Source organism: Danaus plexippus, chromosome 10, assembly GCF_018135715.1.
Source record: "Danaus plexippus chromosome 10, MEX_DaPlex, whole genome shotgun sequence".
NCBI lineage: Eukaryota > Metazoa > Arthropoda > Insecta > Lepidoptera > Nymphalidae > Danaus > Danaus plexippus.
Window position 1 is genome coordinate 7820138 of NC_083543.1, and position 21064 is coordinate 7841201.

The 21064-nt window shown below is 30.9% G+C and overlaps 1 protein-coding gene across 13 annotated transcripts in view; it reads left to right on the forward strand.

Moving 5' to 3' along the window:
* LOC116766665 (sorbin and SH3 domain-containing protein 1) overlaps positions 1–21064 on the forward strand; it is a 93170-nt gene that overhangs the window by 58629 nt on the left and 13477 nt on the right. For 9 of the 13 annotated variants that reach the window (XM_061521458.1, XM_061521459.1, XM_061521460.1 and 6 more), the window contains 12 exons: positions 7780–7946; positions 9150–9306; positions 12512–12595; positions 12910–13055; positions 13366–13432; positions 13505–13540; positions 14747–14906; positions 15155–15269; positions 15383–15415; positions 16084–16149; positions 18187–18281; positions 18392–18552. In XM_061521458.1, coding sequence (XP_061377442.1) covers positions 7780–7946; positions 9150–9306; positions 12512–12595; positions 12910–13055; positions 13366–13432; positions 13505–13540; positions 14747–14906; positions 15155–15269; positions 15383–15415; positions 16084–16149; positions 18187–18281; positions 18392–18552 — 1287 coding nt within the window. The remainder of the gene's footprint in view (positions 1–7779; positions 7947–9149; positions 9307–12511; positions 12596–12909; positions 13056–13365; positions 13433–13504; positions 13541–14746; positions 14907–15154; positions 15270–15382; positions 15416–16083; positions 16150–18186; positions 18282–18391; positions 18553–21064) is intronic. The other 4 variants (XM_061521455.1, XM_061521457.1, XM_061521452.1 and 1 more) reach the window with 3 other exon arrangements.

Below are 21064 nucleotides of genomic sequence, written 5' to 3' on the forward strand. Positions count from 1 at the left end.
TCAATAGAAACAGTTTATAGTGACGTACTGGAATGGGAAATTGATACCTATTATGGAAAAAAGAAAGTAATGGCTGGCTATGAAGAGATCTAACTGTGGAGTATTTCATCAAATAGATAAAGTAAACAATCATATGACAGAATATTATATATTTTTTGAAGCTCTTGTTTTAATTTAAAGTTAGTTGTTATAAATTATTTAAATTCTAATATGATAATTAATTTGCGTGCAACGAAATTTTGCACGATTAGGGTCTATCTGTAAAATTAGCATTGTCCTTCTATTTGGAAGTCGGTTAAGAACAATGAAAGATAATTTCATTTCAAATTACACTTCATTAACGTAACATTTCATCCAAGGTTACAAACGTATTATGAAACATATTTTTTTTAGTATTTTGTCATTGACATTTTAAAATTAGTCAGAACTCTAATGACAGTTGAAGCCAAGTTTTTTGACTTCAGTTATATAAATAAATAATTATGAAACACTATTCAGGATTATTTTCAACAAGTGTTATAAATGTATCCGATAACATGAATTGTTCATCTTGAATGGACTTAATTAAGAATTAAATTATTTATAATGAATGAAAATTTCTCGAATTTCGTGAAGGAAACTGTTTCTGATATTACGCGTTTCATTAAAAAATAATAATAATAATTAAAATACTTACAATGTTACAAAATATAACAAAATTTCCATCGACCAAACTGCAAAGATAGCATCTGAAAGAAAACTGACGCTCTCAAAACACCTTTTCATTGTTACTTGTGAAAGAAGAAATATTTTTTGTTTGTTCTCTATCTTCCATGTTTCATCGTACATCATGCAAAGGGTGCACCATAATGTTCACTTACAATGAATTTTGTAGATGCTATATATTTCAGTACATTCTGGCGACGATATCAGTAATGGTGATAAAAATAGCCGACACACGCTCGTTGGTCGCCAGATGCCCTGCGACCTTACGCTTTGTGGTTCCTAACACATGTTTTTTTCAAATCACAGTATTATTTTCATTACTAATGGAATTCATGAAATCTAAACTGGAAACAGGCATTTTTATATTGTCAGTCAATTGAAAGATAAAATACAAAGGACAGTAAACGTATTATAAAATTTAATAATGAAAAACATATTTTTTGTTATATAACAGCTATATAGCGGATAATGTTATGAAGCGTGCAGTGATTTCTTGAGAGTCGTGGCTTGCATTCAAGAAAATCCTTTGCAATATTTTATTCCACATAAAATTATTGGAACAATACTTTTCTGAATTTACAACTTGAGAAAAATTTATCTTTATCTGTTCACAGATTTATCTAAAATTTCTATATTTCGAGAGGGATTTTTAAAATTATCCTCAATACCAATATTGTATTTAATTGACACTTATATTATAAATCCGACAATAAACCTAGCTGTCTTGTTTGTTCTACTTACCTTCTCATCTGAACCATTAAAATGATTTAAATTAAATTTGTTATAGAATAGAGATAGAATGTCGGAGGCAGACTTGGACTAACGGACGTCCAAACGGCAATAAGCTGGTAGTAAGTAGCACGAAAACCATTAGCAGACTCACTTCAAATTCATTAATGTTATTGTTAAATTAGTTTGTAATAATATTTGAAATTTAATTGAAACGTGTAAAATAACATAATTGTAGCCTATAGGCTATTCTGCTTCATATTCGATTTACGTTAAATGTACTATTAGGCCAATAATATGAAAAAGCATTGGATTGAATTGTTATAATAAAATAAATAATTTAATCAAATGTTTGGAGATTATAAAATGTGTTTGACATGAACTGAAGTTGTGTCTACTAGATAGAATAATCTTGTTGCGGAGTAGTACTGCAACTGCTCAAACTGTGACTGGTTAAGAAACTTGATTGATAAAAAATATTTATAGTCCAAACCATTAACATAATTAAAGATAATACACAACCATGTTAATATTAATTTATTTCTGAACGATAATGTTTTCTTTAAAAACTGGTTTTAAATGTACGTAGATTTTCTTAGTTTATCCTTTGAACACGTCTAATAATCGTATATTTTAAAACTTCGTAGCAACTTATGTAGATGACCCGCTGAAGTTAATTACACATCGGTAAAATACGAGAGCGATTGTTCAGAATATTGCCAATATAATGTTTACTCTGGCGTACACCCGTATTTAATGAAACTTCACGTCAATGCCGCCATATATTAATTTTACGTCTGAATTTTGGATTAAAGAATTTTAACAACGTATGTATTGAGCGTGTTTTTAATCGTATGTACAGATGAGATTCAACAAGCTTTACATCTATTGGTTATTACTAAACGATGTTAATAATTTGTAAGGTAAACCCACGCTAATACAAACACATTTATTTAGAACCTTTTAGAATGAAGTTATTTTAAAGATTATATGTAATCCTATTAACAAAATATGTTTTAAAGATATATATTTAGTGGATCCACATCTAAACAAACAAGTATGAGGGTGTAGGTACAGAACATGAAAAAACTTTCAATAAATATATAAATACTAGATGGACCAACAACAACATAGAAGTTACAAATACAAGCGAGTTCATATTTAAAAATAAATTTATTTATAACGTTCATGTCAGACATGATTTTGTAATAAGCCCAATTTTATCCAGCTAGTGGTCATTAAGGGAGCTTTTACCGAAATAGATTATCTATTCCTGTGACAAGTGTGTCAACGAGATCTATAGCAATTATAAAGTGAGCTTCGATCTTAAAAATATACTAATAAATAATTTTATTAGGAAAAAAAAAATCACTCAATACATATAATTTATACGAACATTGGAAAAATACAAAAAATAAAATATATATCTAATCGTATCGTTTAAAATATAAAATGAAAATCCTCCTATAATCTCTTAAACGGATTGAATTATAATCCCTTTAACGAGAGCTTTGACAATTGAAAGCCTTATTAATATAGGAACGTTTATTTTATTTGCGCTTTTTAATAATATAGAGTTAATTTCTGGAAACACTTTTGAATATACAAAAACTCGTCATTTTGCCTCACCAGTGGCGATTGTTATATTGCTCTTTCGATTAAGTTCTAAATAAACTAAAAATGACTGTACCGTGTGTATTTTTACTATATAAAAAATAAGTACTCAACAGCGGCAGAACCTTCACTGGAATACTTTAATATACATGATAATTGAAATGATTTAAAACTTGTATAGTTCCAGTTAAACATAATATTTTCTATTTCAAAATGTCAAAATATAAAACCATCTATTTATATAAAAAAGTACATAATGAATCACCAAATACATGTCAACACAATAAAAGTAAGGGGTCGCAGCTCCCACATCACTTGGCAGTTTGACAAGGCGGATAATATTGGCAAAAGGTGTTACAGAAAACAGGAAACGCTATTTGAGTAACCATTACATAAATACAGGATATAAATGGGCCGTTAATGTTACACAATTCCGTTTTTAAGGTGAACGTTGGATGTATGATATAAAGTTATTTTTATTACGCGTGTAAGTGCAAGTAACGTGTGTGGAGCTATAATAAAAAAAAACTTGCCCTTAATTCAACTAAAAAAAAAATTATTTCACCTTTCATAAAATGTTTTCATTAGGATTAATGCAACATTGTGTCGTCTCAAAGTTTTATTTTATCACAATGACGAAAACAAAAAATATATATAAACTTCAATAAATTGTTTAAAATTTTAGATTCAGACAGCGAAGTTGTTAATGACATAAAAATATTTTTGCAGCACTTTACTTTGATTTCAATCGAAGAGATTTAATAATTAAAAATAGATTTTTTTTATCATTTAAGGATAAAGATCAGCATCTGTGTAAACAATACATTGAAAAAATCAGTTATTTCTCTAAAGAGAAGTTATTTCTCTAAAGAGAAGTTATTTCTCTGTAGAGAGTTCTTTCTCGGTAGAGAGTTCTTTCTCGGTAGAGAGTTATTTCTCTGTAGAGAAATAACTGAATTTAATGGAATGGTTAATTTAATATCAATCATTTATGATTTACCATTCCTTTGAATGTTCAATTCGTTATAATTTTAACGAATTGTTCAATTTAATTTGCTGACATAAAAAGTACTTTCATCCTGCGTAATCCAGAAAGACGCTTATGTTATTAACCTGCATATACACATGTTTGAATTAATTTATTTTGTAAATAAATTATAATATCTGACATAAAGAGAAAAATCTAACAGCGTTAGATTTGTCTAAAATGTTGTACTCTGAGATTATCTGAAAAAAAAAAAAAACAAAATCGAGGGTTGTATGAGTAATTTTTTTCAAGTTATACTCCCCATCTCATAGAGTAGGTTATGTGCTAAGAAAATACGTTAAACAAGAATTTTAAGTGATACAACTATAACAGAAAGGCCCTATCCTAATGAGCCCTATCCTTCGATTATAACTATGTGATAAAAATTGTCCCCTTATATTTATTTGCCTTTCAACAAAATTTACTTATTTTAAAACTTTTAATAAAATGTTTCGATTTCTTTAAAGAATACATATTCAACAATGATTCCGGTGTTATTCTCGAAAAAAAAGATCGAATTTTTCTACTTTTATAAAATCAAAGATACTAAATCTAAACTAAATTTCTCAAGAACTCTCCCAGACAAGTTAGGAGAGTGTAGGTTTTGCTTCAATCACGAGTTCTTTGAGGATAGAACAGTTGGTCCTAATGGTAGGCCACGGAATTCGTAGCAATTTATTCTAGAACCGTATTTCAAAGGCATCAATGCCATGGCAATCTCTTGTCTTAAATTTTCATGTCTCTACCAATATAAAAAAAAAGAAAACCGGTGCCTACTGCAGTCAATGTAGTACGGTGCAGTAACCATAATAACAAGAAGTAAGGTGAATGTTTGTCCTTGATACTGTTATTGGAGATAAATATCTACTGTTCCGTACACCTAAACGAAACTTGCCAACTAATGTCCTTTAGCAAACGTCAAATGATGTTTTTATTTCTTCCATTCCAAGCACCTAATCTATTACTTCTGTGTTAGGCCATGTTTTAAGTATGTTCAATATATGTTATACAATAATATAAAACTCGTCGTTGACTTCCTCTTAGGTAGGTCAAATTATGGTCCAGGCTTGGTACAGCTTTTCTGTTATAATCTTGTCAATTTACAGCGTTCCAACGTTGTGAATGATTATCAACCTGGGCGGTAAGATCACATTTCTACTCTTGTTTTGTGACCACAAAGGATTTACAGAAACACACTTGAATTTACCTTGACACAAACGTGTTCCGTATACAGCTAAGATTTTTCAAGCTTTTGTGAACTATTTGTGTAATCCTATGTTCCAAAAAGCCTCTGACGTTTGAAATGCCTACTTTATGTAGCCAACGTATGGACTGCTGTGAGAGCTGTTAGATGTTGTCATTGCCTGAGATCTTCTTATCGTTTTCTATTCGATCAGAATAATAGGCATCGGTAGCCAATTTAATACTGAGTAGTCCGAGTACTGGCGAGCGCGGGTTGTCAGTCAGATCACGTGACATATCACATTCCTTTTTGTTGCTTGTTTTCATGATTTGAGATGTTGATTAACCTAATTTGCTTTGCGGCTTAAAACCTCATTTCGCAATCCGATATAATGTCGTAATACATTATATTTTACAATATGCAAGATATAATGGGAATATTTGTACAAATGTTTAAATTCTGTGTAGTTGAAAAGAGAGAAGAAAATATATTAAAAAATATATATATTTATTCAGCTGAACAGTGCGTATCAAATATACGTGTTAGTAGTCAATACATGGTTTTAATTTTTAACGATTTGATAAAACCTTTTTCACAGTTCAACCAGGCGTATTCATAATAAAGATCATATAAAATAACATAGCAGTCCAAAAGCTATTTTATAATATGTAAGTCTGTGTATTATACTTTGAGTTAATGTTCTTCTGGCTTGTGGCCCAAATCTTCAGGTTATCTGAAATTATTAAACTGTGTCCGTGCCAAAGCCTTTGTGCGACTGTCACAAACGAATCTACGATAAAATTTTCAATTGTTCCGACTTAAAATAATTTATTCAGTAATTACAAAAATAGTATATTAATGGTATGGTGGTGGTAGTAGGAAGGGAATTTACTTGAATTTCTTATTCGTATCTTCTTCTATAATGCCTATTTCAAAAGGCGACTTCATATTGACAATATTGATGACCGTTTTAAGTTGCTTTAGATTTACCAACTACTTATTTTTATATAATAGTCGCTTTTCGGTCTTACCTTACCAACTTGAAGTAGGTTTTAAGAATTCACCACTAAGCTGTTAGTGTTAGTCTCGCTTGAAAATCACAGAAAGAGGTCAACGATATTATATTGTATGTAAACATTTAACTTTTAATGTACCCTTTTAACTTTTTAAAATTCATTTGTAGTTCGAACAGGTTACGTGAAAGCAACTTTTATACAGCAAGTTAGCGGGTCCTGATTGTGACGGGAATCACTAATGTTGCAAGTGAACTCGGATAATTGCCTCTTTCGACACGCAACTCGTAAAAATATAAATATTACAGACAACTTTCAATGTCTCTCGTATTTTGTGAGCTCTCTGAAAACTTTACATGGTTTATGTATTATATATATATATAGGTTTTAAAAATATTTTAAATTAAATAAGGTTAGGTGTGCGAAACAAATTTTTTTTTTGTTTAAAACCACCATTATAATAAATTCATCCCTTAAAAGGTCAAATATAGAGATTAAAAATGTAAAAATATCGGTAACAGAGCAAGTGTCACAAGCTGAGTACTGCGTTTGTACAAGGGTTCTCTCAATTCCTCCTTAATTGAAATCGCTGTAGATCTTTTTAATTTATTTGCGTTCACTCCAACACCCTGTATATATACAGTTTGATAAATAATCAATTATCTCGTTCCGATTTAATCCCGTGCCGTCCGTAGCATATTTTACGAAATAAAAAATGTTTGTTTAGCTGGACGCTTGGTAAATAGCAATTAAGTTGTATTGCTTTTTTTTATTGTTTTTCATCGTAATAAAATGTACAACATTATAATCACAAAGTGTATTCAGTTAATTTTGTTTAATTTATTAATAATTTTATTCAATATGTAACATTTTTTTTCTTTTAATATACAATCACTATTTATATATACATATATTAATGTTTAATTAGTAATCGCTTGCTAGGATTTATTTTTTACAACTCATGGATTATTCTCGTAACTTCAATAACAATAATTTTATTAGGTCATATAAATTTTAAACCCCCTAAAAGTAATTAACCTAAAAAAAAAAATTATATAGTACAGAAATAATATTTTTATCGTAACTAAGGCGGTTTGTATCACTATAAAAGGTTTACGCTGATAATAGAAGGTGTAATAATTTTAAATGAAACTAATATTTTTTGGATTAGCCTAGTTCTAGCCCAGTAAGTTCAAAAAAGTGTATAAACGCGTCGATTGTCCGCTTAGACTGATTTATACGTAAATATTAAAATGCAGCTCTGAAACTCTAACTAAATAAATTAGAGTATAAACTCAATCTTCGGACGTACTGTCGTTTTTATTCGCCTTCATATTGTCACCAAACTATATCCGTGTTACGTTATTTGACCCCAATTGTAATAAATTCTGAGGCCCTAAACATGATATATGTACTTTTGGCACATTAATTTCGAATAAACATTACAAATAGTAGGGAATTTTGAACATAGCTGTGTCAATATCATCATAAATCCTCTCCATCCTCAGCCATCTGGCGTCCAGGGGTGACAGTGAGCGAGGAGCCTCCGGCCAGCGCGGGGCCGCCGCCGCCCCCGCCACCTCCCGTGTGGTCACCCAGTTCAACCCCGCAGGCATCACGCAAGTTCAAACCAGTCCACTTCGAGCAGACCCCGCCGGAGAGAAGGAAGTTCTCGGTATGAAACCAATATAAATTACAATACATTTAAATTGTATTCATTGAAATGTTTTTAACGATATACGTCTCTCCTATTGTAAGTGTAAAACAGGGGATTTTGTTTAAGTTATATTTACCAGTCTAAAATCGTTAAATTTTCTCCAATATAAGTTCAACGTTCATAGTTTTTACATACTATATTTTGTTTTATACAAAGTCCTAAAATTTTTCACTTTAAAACTTTCCAAGAAAACATAAAAAACTCGTAGATATTTCAAAAATGGATATCTTTATAATATTACAATGATATACTGACTTACTCTCCACAGATTATAATTATGCTATTTAAAAAAATATAAATATTTCCCCGCATTTGTAAAAATTTGGGATATGAATTCATTACATGAGTGGTGAATGATTGAAGAAGCAAAAACTTTTAATCAAACGATGCTTCTGACTGAAAACAGTTTCCAAAAATTAAAAGGATCGTTAAAATTTTAAATTTAAATTGGATGAAAAATATTACATCGCCTATTTTATTTCCAAAGTATCTTACAGCAGAGTAAAATCATTAGCTAGTACTGTAACTAGATTTATAGACAGCTTAATAAAAAGTCATTATAGGCTTATTTATTACAAAAATTTTAAAAGTATCGATAAAGTTAAAGCGGAACAGATGCTTACGAATCCCTTGTCATCTTCAGAAAATATATTCCCAAAGGCTTTATTACTTTATCGTTTGTTAGCATAACAACTACGGGATACGATACTTATTGCAACATGATAATTTAATCTCGGTAATAAATCACTGATCAATTAATCGTATCAATTTAAAAGCACTGCGACATCAACTTATCAATTATCAATGAAATTGAACACTCTTCAGAAGTTATGTCAAATAAATGTTAATGATAATGTTTAGCGTCTAGTACTAGATAACACATTGTTTAAGATTTTAAACTTTTTATAGAACACTCTAAATTTTATTATTAAAAAAATAGGAGTACTAATTGTTAACATCTTTGTCCTTTGTCTCTCGATCCCTCAATCAAAATAGAGATTAATTTAATATAAAAAACTCCAACTCAGACATTAATTAATTTTTTCAAAGACAAGATCATTAAACATGTTCACAAAAGTATTACTTATAATGCCTACTTCTATATATCTATCTAGCGGAAATAAAAAGCTGTAACAATAGATTTTCTATGCAATATTCCAGAGTTCTGATCACAACGGTTGCAACAGTGGCTCCGAGAGCGAGGGTCGTCTTCGTACTTCTCTGAGTGCTCCAGCTGCGGGTCTCAACTCTTTAGGCTCCAACAATAGACTGCCACGAGCTCAGAACCCTACCGTAACATTGTTGCAGAAAGCCAGAGGTAATTATCACGTCATATTTAATAGGTCAAAAGAAAGACAATTTTTAATGAAGGTACATTTTTTTATTGCAGCGATAAATATTCAATTCAGTTAAAACTCAGCTTTATGTTTTCAGCTTTATCTTAAAATTACACATTATAGTGGTGGTCTCGTTTCTTTTTGTTTCGTCTCACATAAAAAACGTAGATATATTTCGTGTTAGGTTACATTAAGTGCGTCAGGTTAGGTTTATAGAGTGTGTGATAAAATTAATCAAGTAGTTTTGTTTTAAAAAAATCCTTACTACCTTATTTAATATAAATACTCCTTGGACTGTCATGTATGAATATAAATGAAGTGTTCAAGCATTACGTTGTTATGTTCATAATGTACTGTACACGTTTTGTTTAATTGTATTATATAATTCTCTGAGGCTACGTCCACGGATAAATGTTTAACTTTTATTCCAATATGCCAAGCATGTTTCGAGCCTGTATTAATGATACGTGAGTCAGCCGAATAGTTGTTATTCAAGCGTCGAAGTATATTGTCTTAACATATAAGTAATTATTCGAAAAATTACTCGAAAATGTTATTAGTATTTATATTAAAAATATATTAAAGTTCTCCTTTCACCAATTCTTTCTAACTTTTATATAGAAACCTGTAGAATAAAATATTTGCTAAATACTTGAAAACTAATTTCGATAGGTAGAACGAACTTGATAATTTATTCACGTACTGTTGAAACAAGGGTTAATTGCTTTCAACTTTTATATATAGATGAAGTTTCCCCTTCATTATGAATTATGGGGCCGTTGATAACTCTCACAAATTACGTTGATAATTCAGTTTGTCTGAAAAATGTTTCGGGGAAGCGACAATCTGTTTACCTCTTAATTGGTTTGAATCTATTTAAAGTATAAATCTTAAACGCTTTGATTTTAATAGATTTGATTGAAGTGTAAATTTCGGTATTTACTTTTACGTAAAATAAACAAATAATAATTAAATGTTAAATATATTAACGGCTTGCTTGTTGAATTCATTGGAATGGAATTCAGAACTAGGTCGAATCTTATAAAATCTTTGTTCTTAATTCTATGCAAATCTGTTCAGCTTTTCTTTGTAAGATTAATGACTATATGTTGGTTTTTCTGTCCTTTCTAAGATTTACCTTAAATGAATTTATGTTTGGATAAATTTGGCATGAATCTAGTTCATTCATATAAATATCCATTCACGATCGTATATGATATAAAAACATTGTTATAAACATAACGAAACATTAATATTTTCCTATTTAAAGTTGTAACTGGAAGCTTTTCATACATCTATATTAATGCTCCGTATCATTCAATACACAATTCAAATAAACTAAATCCATTGAACTGTAAAATTAAAATGATATCTCGCATTGGACTGAGTTCTACTCTAGCTGTCGGGCTCGGGCTTCCTGGGACCAGAGGCAATATTCTATTTCGATTTTGTATAAATGTTCATAATTATGTTATTATTGTTAAATTATAATTGATTGACTTTATTTAGGAGTTAATTTTTTTTTTATTCTATGTTATGCTTTCCAATTTTGCAAATAATTTATATTATAATTTAAGGCAGACAATAATTTGTATAAAATAAAATTAAATAAATCTATACTAATATTCTAAAGCTGCGGAGTTTGTTTGTTTAAAGGGTATAATCTCAGGAACTACTGGTCCAATTTGAAAGTGTCAGAGACACCATTTATCGAGGAAGGTTATGGGCTATATTTTATTTTAAAAATAATAGAAATCCTTAAGAAAATTGCTTCTTTGTAATCCGAAGTGTTTAATCGAGAACCTATTCATGCGTGTGCCGCACAAACTATGGACAACACAACAAAATTATATAATACAAGTTTGTAGCTCTCATTAACATCTAAAAAAATATCCGCGAGAGTTATCTATCATAATTTAGTCACATCATCCGCTTCTGTAATAAAAAAAAATAAAATAAATCGTCTGTAAACAGAAACTACGTTCCATGTGTATCATAATATATATCCTTATCCAAATTAAATATTATATTATCAAGGGCTCTTATGTAGAAGTAAAATACTTTTTGTTTCACCCAAACCGGACATTTCGTTTAGAAGTTATCACGAGTATAAGACGCTTAGAATTGTTACCTAATAACGAATTATTTGCCAAAGTGTTTCATCAACATAATATACTATAATATTAGTCTCTAGTATTTCCTTGTGGACAAAATTATCATTGAAATCATCAAATCACTTAATATCTATTAAGAATATAGAATAGTATCCTACTTATATTATAAATATGAAAGTAATCTGTCAGTCTGTCTGTTTGCGACATTGTCACGCCTAAACCGTTGAACCGACTTTGATGAACGATAGTATAGGGATAGATGGAACCCTGGAGAAAGACAGGCTACCTTTTATCCCAATCCCAAATCTCCATCCCTAACTACACGGGTGGAACCATGAAGTGCAGTTCGGATTCAGTGGCCGTAGTAGCAGAGAACAACTCTGAAGTTCATGCCGACGAAGACGCGGGCAAAAGCTATCGTAATATATATGTATCTCATAGAGACTATCTCAATATATATTTTTTTATTAACTTACTTTTTTATGAAGTTGTTTATTTCTGTTCAAAAACAGGAAAATAAAAAAATAAAATACAATTACTTACTAAAAGGCATCTATAGACTCAATGTCTATATATATTTGGATTTTTTTTTAATAAAGAGTAATTTTATTTACTTATTTTTGTATTATATTACCTTCAACTATTTCAGTATCCTAATGATAAGAGTTGAACCGGTAACTTAGTTTCAGAATAATAAATTTAAAACAAAGCGTTGGTCGCGTACCTCGCCGTAAATACCCAGGACCGTTCTTCAAAGTTATAATGATATACTAATTTATTAAACACTAAGTTTCCCTGTTGGTTTACTAAGTCTTCTCTTCCTTTTAAATAGCCAATGTTACTAAAAGTATTTACTATCACTTAGAGCTTAATTATGCGAGCGAAACAAAGAATTTGCTATCAAGAAATAATAGCTAAGTGAGAAAAATATAAAAATCCAAAGTTAAAATAATATAGTATAATTACAGTATCTACTTAATCTATATTTATTACTGCATTTATTATTAATCATTTATTTTTTACTGTTCTTTATACCATACAATTGTTTTATTTATGATTTTATAATTTCCAGAAGGTCAACTCCAACGTAATATTCCGCAGGAAAGCGACCCTCGTCTTCCCAGGGACCGACCCTCGCCGCCTAGAGGGGACCCAGGTATAGTGGTTACAAACAATAACTAATATAGCATTTACAAAGATATACACATACACGACACAACTATCATGATCCATATAATACTTCGATTGGTGTCTATTATAATATACGTATATATTTTTATGGTACATTAAAAATATTCCATATTTAAATTTTATATTAATAATAGAATTGAAATTACGTATTTTAAAAATGTATTAATATCTCAACAGTTGTTTAATTATATTTCTTTATTGTTTTCCAATATGGAATATACAAGCAATATCAGTATGAGAATATAAAAATTCATAACGATTCCTATATATATTTTCCAGTGCATGCATTACGTAAGGAGTACGCTAGTGAGAGCGAGGCAGATAGAAGCGATCACGAGAGAGGCGGTCAGAAAATGGCCGACGGGAAGAAGATAGATGGAATAGGACCGATTACTAAAGACGGGATGCCGGTAGCTCTCAGATCTGTGAGTAGAAAGAACAAGAAAAGAATATATAAATACATGTACATATATATATATATATATGTTCTATGTACCTTGTTTAAACAAGATATTAGTATCGTAAAAGAGCTGAGAATGGAACTTTATTTCTTTTCAGAGTATATAATTTTATTCAATATACATAGCTTAATTGAATATATGAGAGTTATTATAGATTGAAATTGACATTTTTGTAAAATATACTTAACAACATTTAAAATAGAGTCGAATTTAGCTTACTTTGGTAATGTACAAGAATGATTTATTTATAAAGATTTTACAAATGTATTCCCAGGAAGTAAAAGATCCATCGAGGTGGTACAAGAAGATGTACGACACGATACATAAAAACAAATACGACGGTAGGTTTGTTGGTTTTATATTATTTTCTTTATATATCATTATATTTACAAAATGTATATTTTCTTTTGCAGAAGATTATGTGACAATTCGATACAAAAACAATCGAGGTGATTATTATAAAAATATATTTTGACTTACTAACAAACTGTGGGCGTCTGCTTTTGAAATATCTTGCAATGATCACAAACTTTTTCGTTTAATAAATAAATCAGTACTAACTTTCCTATAACTAATAGTTATGGTGGCCTGGAGGTTAAAGGCCCGCCTCTCATACCTGAGGGCGTGGGTTCGAAATCTGGCAAGTACCAATGTGATCTTTTCCGAGTCATATGTACTTTCTAAAAGTATTTAGACACCACTGACGTTCGGTGAAGGAAAACATCGTGAGGAAACCTGGTCTTATAATTTAAAATTATAAGATTGAAATCGCCAACCCGTCTTGAGCAAGCGTGGTGATAAATGCTCTAACCTTCTTCATGTGAGAAGAGGCCTTTGCTCAGCAGTGGGCTCCTATAGGCTGATGATGATGATGATGAACTTTCATAATAAAGTCGTAGTTAAGTTTACTAGTCCGATACAAAAAAATAACAAAATAATATTCACTTATAACACAACAAAAAAAATTAAATCAAATGAAAGTGCAATTACGAAAATAAAAACTTATATAATACCTAATTATAATTTTTTTATATGGGTTTTATGTGAAATGTGACAGTTCTTAAGCATTAAATAAAAAATTGCAGCACACTTTCAAAGTTCACGTAGATTCGTTTTACTAATATTATCATTATTGTAACTTTTAGAATAGTTTTCTTAACAATATATTAAAAAAAAAAAACATCAAAAGTTTTTCATTATATCAACAGGACAGCTTCGTGTAGAATAAGTTCATAAGTCAATTTATCCACCTGCTTATCTACTAACAAACATAACTGCTAGTTTTATTTATAACACGCGTCTCAATTGTTACTTCACATTCATTCAAGATTCAATCATCATAACAGCATATACGAACAAGCTGCACTATAAATCATATTCATTGTAACATCTGCCCGTCTTAGCTCTACAACATATCTATCCCACGGGAAACATAATTCCCGGGAACAAGACACTCCGGCATACGGTCCGCTATATGCCTGATTTCATGTCAGCGTGTTTAGTATTTTTTTCAATTGAATACGAAACATTCTCATATAAAATTTTAGATCAATTGAATAGTTAATGTTAATCTATCTCCAAATTTGTTTCGTTGAATTATAAAACATTAACCTAACTTAAATAATTAATATGATATAACGTTTTATATATCGAAGGTGAAACTCTCCAAAGACCGAGCAGCAACAGATCCCAATACGCTTACTTCGACCCTCGTTCGGGTTATCTCAGCGAGCCGGAGGGAGGTCGCCCGACTACCGACACACGAAGAAGAACTGCCTCAGTACAAGACGACCGAAATGAAATCACCCCTCATAAGTAAGCACCTTGTAATGGGAACTAACAGCAATTGATCGCCTCTGCTAATTGTTATCCATTTTTGCTATCTGTTGCGTTTCTATCAAAATTTCTGTAACTGCTTTTATTTTATGATCAAGTCATTAAATAATTTAACAGATTAAATTTTAAAACAAAACAATCACAATTTTGTTAAATGCGTTATTTTACTTCACGTGTTGAAATTCTATGTATTGCACTATTATTATACAGATATCATTAATGCTTAGGTACAGTACACTCGCCTCTTCGAGGGTACGCCAGGAGGTGTACAAGAATCAACCAGGAAGGATAGAGGACTACGTGCCTGGTAAATCATCAGTCATCGATACAGAGGCCAAGCAGGTACTTTTTTTCCCAGAACATTATTTTGTGGGTTGGCAAAAACATCACATTCATCATCGATTTATTGAACTAACAATACAAGGTTGCATCAAAATTTGATTTTTCTTTTCTAGTGGTGGGACGAGGTCATGGACATTTTTGACGGGGTACGAACATTTCTTTATCATTCTATATCTGTGTTTGTGATAACACGTGTCATTATAATTGGCTTAATAAATAAACCATATTACATATTTATTATCCTTTCAATATTAAACAGCTGCTAGGAGAACTAAGATCGATCTGTATATACTATAATTCACATACAAACTATCGAATCTTTTTGGTTCTAATATGAATATAACAGAACCGATACACTTGATATATGATTAAAAAAATTGCCGATCTATATATAGAAATAACTTTATATCTCAAGACGCCAAACAGTATTAAATACATATGATTTCTAAGAAATATAAACTCGGTTATGTTTAATATCCTCCAAGTTATTTTTCATAGATTTTAACTCTCGGTGTGGGATTCCTTTTCATCTAGCCCTTCTCTCGTCAAACGACTTTGCAAAATAAGGAGATTCTGTGAATCGATCATTGAACACTTTGAACAAACATCGTTTTATTTCTAACTTTTTAAACATATTTAATACTGTTGGAGACTTACTGAAGTTAAAGTGCTGTTTGAGGATTGATGTCGGGAATTATTCTGCTTTAATTTAACTTATATTCGTAGTCTGTTATAATAAATAAAATTGGAAATTCGGTTGAGTTTTATAATGATAATTCCCTTTAATTTCTATTCTAACACGGGCTGGTATCAGTGGTTAGACGAGAACTCCCCTCTGCCCCCCTACTCTACGTTACTCGCTCGCGCCATACAGAAGAGTGTAAGGTTCCTAACATATCGCATCTTGGTGTGACTTTACTTTATTGTTACAGTGCTTCTCAAACTTTTATATGCAACGACTTATAGCCTTTCTTTTGAAGTCTTAAAATAAAAAGATTGAGAATCGCTGTATTATTTGCTTCGCTTCATCTGTTTGGGCGTGTAACTCCGCATTTGCTTTACTATTTGTGTAATAAAATTGTGATTCGTTTCGTGTTTTATGTATTAGGTGTATATATTTTTTTACTTCCTGCTTTGCATGTTTCGATTTGAATCTATCAATGTTTTATTTATCTCAAAATATTAAATTGTCTTTTAGAACTAACTGTCATCAACAGGGTGGTACATACTGTAAAATCGTGCTGATAATCACCAGTAAAATTATACTTGTGCATGTATTTTCCATGTAAGAGGTGTCACAAAAGAAAGTTTCATTTAGCGTTTGTATTAAAATATAACTTTATGAATGAATAAAACACACAATTTGGAAATTCATTTCCGAAAAAAATAATAACCAAATATAGATTCTCGCATACGTTGGTCTAATTTAACTGATAATTAAAATTACTAAACAATAATTGACAAGATGAATTCAATAGTGGTTGTTATATCGTGCCATATATTTATTTCAAATATGCTAAGGAAGGTTACCCCGCAGGAAAAAGTCCATGGGTTTAAATCACGACTACTTGAAAGCCAATTTGTGTCACCTCTTCTAGAGACCAATTTGCCTGAGAAAAATTTCACGAACACGTTTCAGAAATGTTTTGGATTTGTGTATGGTTCCATCCTACCGGAACCATATTCTTTCATTAAAGCTACGAAAATTTTGCAGTTTAAGTAACAAGAAATCTTCTAAAAAAAGCCTATATTTTCGACATCGTAGTCCATAGATTTAAGTCGAATGAAGGGGTTGATTTAGTACACTCCAGAAGCGTCAATTTTAATCTTTCACATTTCCATTAAAATAAAACTTCGTTTCGTCCGAAAACAAGATGTTGGTAAACGCTCTGTTGGCTGATAAGCGCTCCAATGCTTTTTGTGCGGTCAAGCTTCCGACTAGTATTTTGGGTCTTAAATTTTTGCACAAATTTTATTGTGTAGCTGTGCAAGTTGAAGTTTTTGTGCAAATTCACGGTCATGTACATTGAAAGGTTCAAATTTGAAAGAAGATCCAAGTTGTCACTAGCAGTTTTATTATCGCTCCCTACTCAAATTTTGTAATTTTGGCATTGTTTCTGTTTCTGCAACTTTTGGTGTGCTTTCATAACAGGAATGTGTATCGTATCGTTTAAGTGGTGGTAAATTTGAAAGCTGCAGAATCTTTTACGCACCACAGTTGCTGAATCATCGTTTTTGCCATAACCGCGCACACACCAAGGTGTGGTCTACTGCCTAGAAAAGCAGGTTACCTATAAAAATTACCCGGGGGTTATTTCAATCGGTAATAACTTCTATATTCGTCGTGTTTCCGCAGTAAGCTGTTAACTTTCTTTTGAGACACCGTCTAAATTATTGTTAAAATTAAATAACAAAAAGACCATTAAATTCATAATTACGATATAAGGTATGAAATGTGAAATACTTGTTCATCTTTAAATGACAGATAAATGTAACAATGTATATTTGTGTATATGTTATGTGTATTTGTACATGTATATATAAATAATTTTATTATTATCTATGTCTTTTCTACCACTAACCTACCACTAGATTGATCGATACAGAAAAATACAGACCCGCAAGATTCCATTCTCGAAAAACAATAAAGAGAATTTTTTTAGAGAATAATGTGACTTTTCTTTAATGTAAAAATCTCAGAACTTTAGCTTCAATAGTTTTAATGGATGTTGTTGAATTTAATAGCATGATACCAATTTATTACAATTATTTTCTCTTTAAATGTACTAACTTTCGATTCTTCTTTAGCAAATTTATTGTACAATACAATGTATTACAATTGTATCTTTATATAAATATCATTATTCAAATTTTAAAAAAAATAATTATATATGTTAAATGATCGTAATTATTTCAGCAAAACGAATCTAACACGCCAGCACAACCTCAACCATCCCCCAAAGATAAGAAAGACCTCACATCCGCTATACTATCCAAATCTAACATGGCGAGGTTAGTAAAACATGAGATATTTAATAATCAAGTACAGTTTTTAACTTCTAATTAATGAGAATGCATATCTGTAAAGAAATTCTAGACAGTAATTTCTAAATTCATATTAGAGCGCTAAAGGAATCCGGCTACGAATCAGATTCTACAATAGTATTCCGACGTCAAGCCGCCCCACTGTCCCCAAGCGAGCGGCGAGCGGCCTATCGCGATCTACAAGCCGGGGGTGAACCGCCGCGGGGGGGATTCCGCTCCCCTGCGCCAAACAGACAAGGTACGTCGTATTCATAGAAACAATTAAGTATTTTAGAAACCCATAGAGGTTATTTGTATCAGCCTACTAGACTTGAAGTCAAGTCTCTGCTATAAAAAAATACATAACCATAGAAACAATAGCCATTATAATCCCGGGTTTATTATAGCGAAATAGATGTAAGGAAAATAAATTTTCTGTGGATAGAAACTAACTATGAAAACTGGAACAATGAGCATTATACTAAAATATTATTTGTTTTATCAAAGAGACTGTTGTTTTTAATTTACAACAGATCTTTTATTTCATACTTGTATTTTATTTTTATTCTATTAAACTTGTAGGAAAATTAGTAATTTGAGAGTTAAAAAAATTCTTTCTTTATGTTCAATAATAAAGAGATTCTAAGAAAAAATATATGAAATAAGCATGTAACATCTATCTTGATATTATCTATTAACGTATTGTTGGCAATTTTATATTTTTGAATGTTATGCAATTGAACAAAAAATCACAAAATTTTTCAAGGGTTATTATAAAATCAAGTGCTTACCTTTTCTTTAAGCTATAATAGCAATAAATTTTTATATTTTTGCGTTTCAATCCTACATATTTCTTGTACAAGTATATCTACCTGATATGGGACATTTATTTTGAAGCATGTTTGCATAATTCGGTGTAGGTCTTAAATTACTTAATTCTTACATTAATAAGCTTTTTCTTTGCGTTTTTAATTTAAAAACACAATATTACATATACTAATTTAAGGATGGTAGTATTCAGTGATTTAGAGGTCACTGCATCACTGTGACAGATGTGTTTTACAGTTTGAAACGTTGACAAACAAGGTCACGCTATTGTAATGATATATGGTGCTCACTAACCGTGATAGATTTAGTTACTCTCGTCAATCACTTCAGGTAAGTATTGTATTTACAATCTGCATGGCTTTATAATAACCAAGGTGCTGGTCGGAGACTGCGTTAATAAGGTAATTCCACTTGCATGAGTAGACTCCAAAATTAAACACACATGAATTTAGTTTAATACCACGGTATTTAAGTGCGGCACGTTTGTTACCACAGGTAGACAAAGCTTTACACAAAACATGGAAAAGCACAAACACGTTTTACTTACGTGACTCATTACGTGAAAGAACCTCTGAGGATCCTGATTGAGAATTGATTGGAATCCCACAGACGAAACAGAAATAGAATACATTCCTATATCTCCGACGTTGACGAAAATAAGGATTCATAAAAAGACGCCTCAAATGCATGAAGTTATATGCTATCCTATTACCTGTAACCCTATTGAACAACAATATTTGGGAATTCGACAAGGTTACGATCCGAAATTCCAAAAATATGAAAACGATGAAGAAGGGGCACCAATTCCTCCAACAAGAATTTCTTCAAGAAATAGTCAAACCTTAAAGTTTATGACGTCTAAGACACAGACCTCCGGGTCTCCCATAAAAATTTTAAAGGAACAATCGAACGTAGAATTTCTCAAAGATAAAATTTCTAATAAGTTGAACAGGCAGAATACTCATATTATAATAAAACCAAAATCAATTCAAAACAGCCAAAGACGAATCATGTCTACGTCCGCTCCACCAGTATTAAATAGAAATAAAACCACTTGTACTTTACCGAAAAATAATGTAAAAACTTCAAAACCACTTGGAACCAGTAGTTTCAGTTCAGAAAGAAGGATAATACAACCCATAAACTATCCTACTGGTAGAAGTAAGAGTGGAGATACTTCTTCTTCAGTAAATATTGAAGGCGGCGTCGGTAGACGAACACCTATTACAAATATTTTGGATAAAGTGACCCAAATAGATAAATTATGGGGTTCTCAGAAAAGAAATGAACGAATCGATGTGTCAAAAATAAAACCAAAAAGTATAATCAAATCTCCTTCTAAACCGCTATCTCCTAAAACTCCTAACTTAAGCCCCAGAAACGAAGGGACAGTTACTCATAAAAGTCGAGACATGATACGAACCGCAGAGAAAATTCAAAATATGAAAGTACAAGCAAAATCGACTCCATGTCTGGCTAAACAATACAATAAGTCAGTAAAGTCGAATGCTCTACAAATAATGTCAAATATGTCAAAGTCGTCTCCTAATATACAACCCCTTTCAAAAAAACAACATCCAGTGAAAACAGCAACAGTGACAAGTTTAAAAAAGAAAAAGTCTTTAGAAAGTATATCTCTTAAACCCCGACATACCTTGACAAATGAACAAACCATCAAGAAAGTAAAATATGCAAGTAACCATAAAAAGTTACAAAGAAGTAATAAAACCCCGAGTAAAAAACAGCAAAAAGATTTGCTTTCTGAAAGAGATACTTATAATCAATTTGGAGACGATTTAGATAAATTGTCTAATAAAGGTTCTGTTGAATTTTTAGATCAACTAACTTCGAACGATTTAAGAGAAGCGAGAAATAATATTGTGTCTGACTCATTTTTCCAACACCTATTTTTAAGAGATACTTTAATACCGCCTAATATGCAG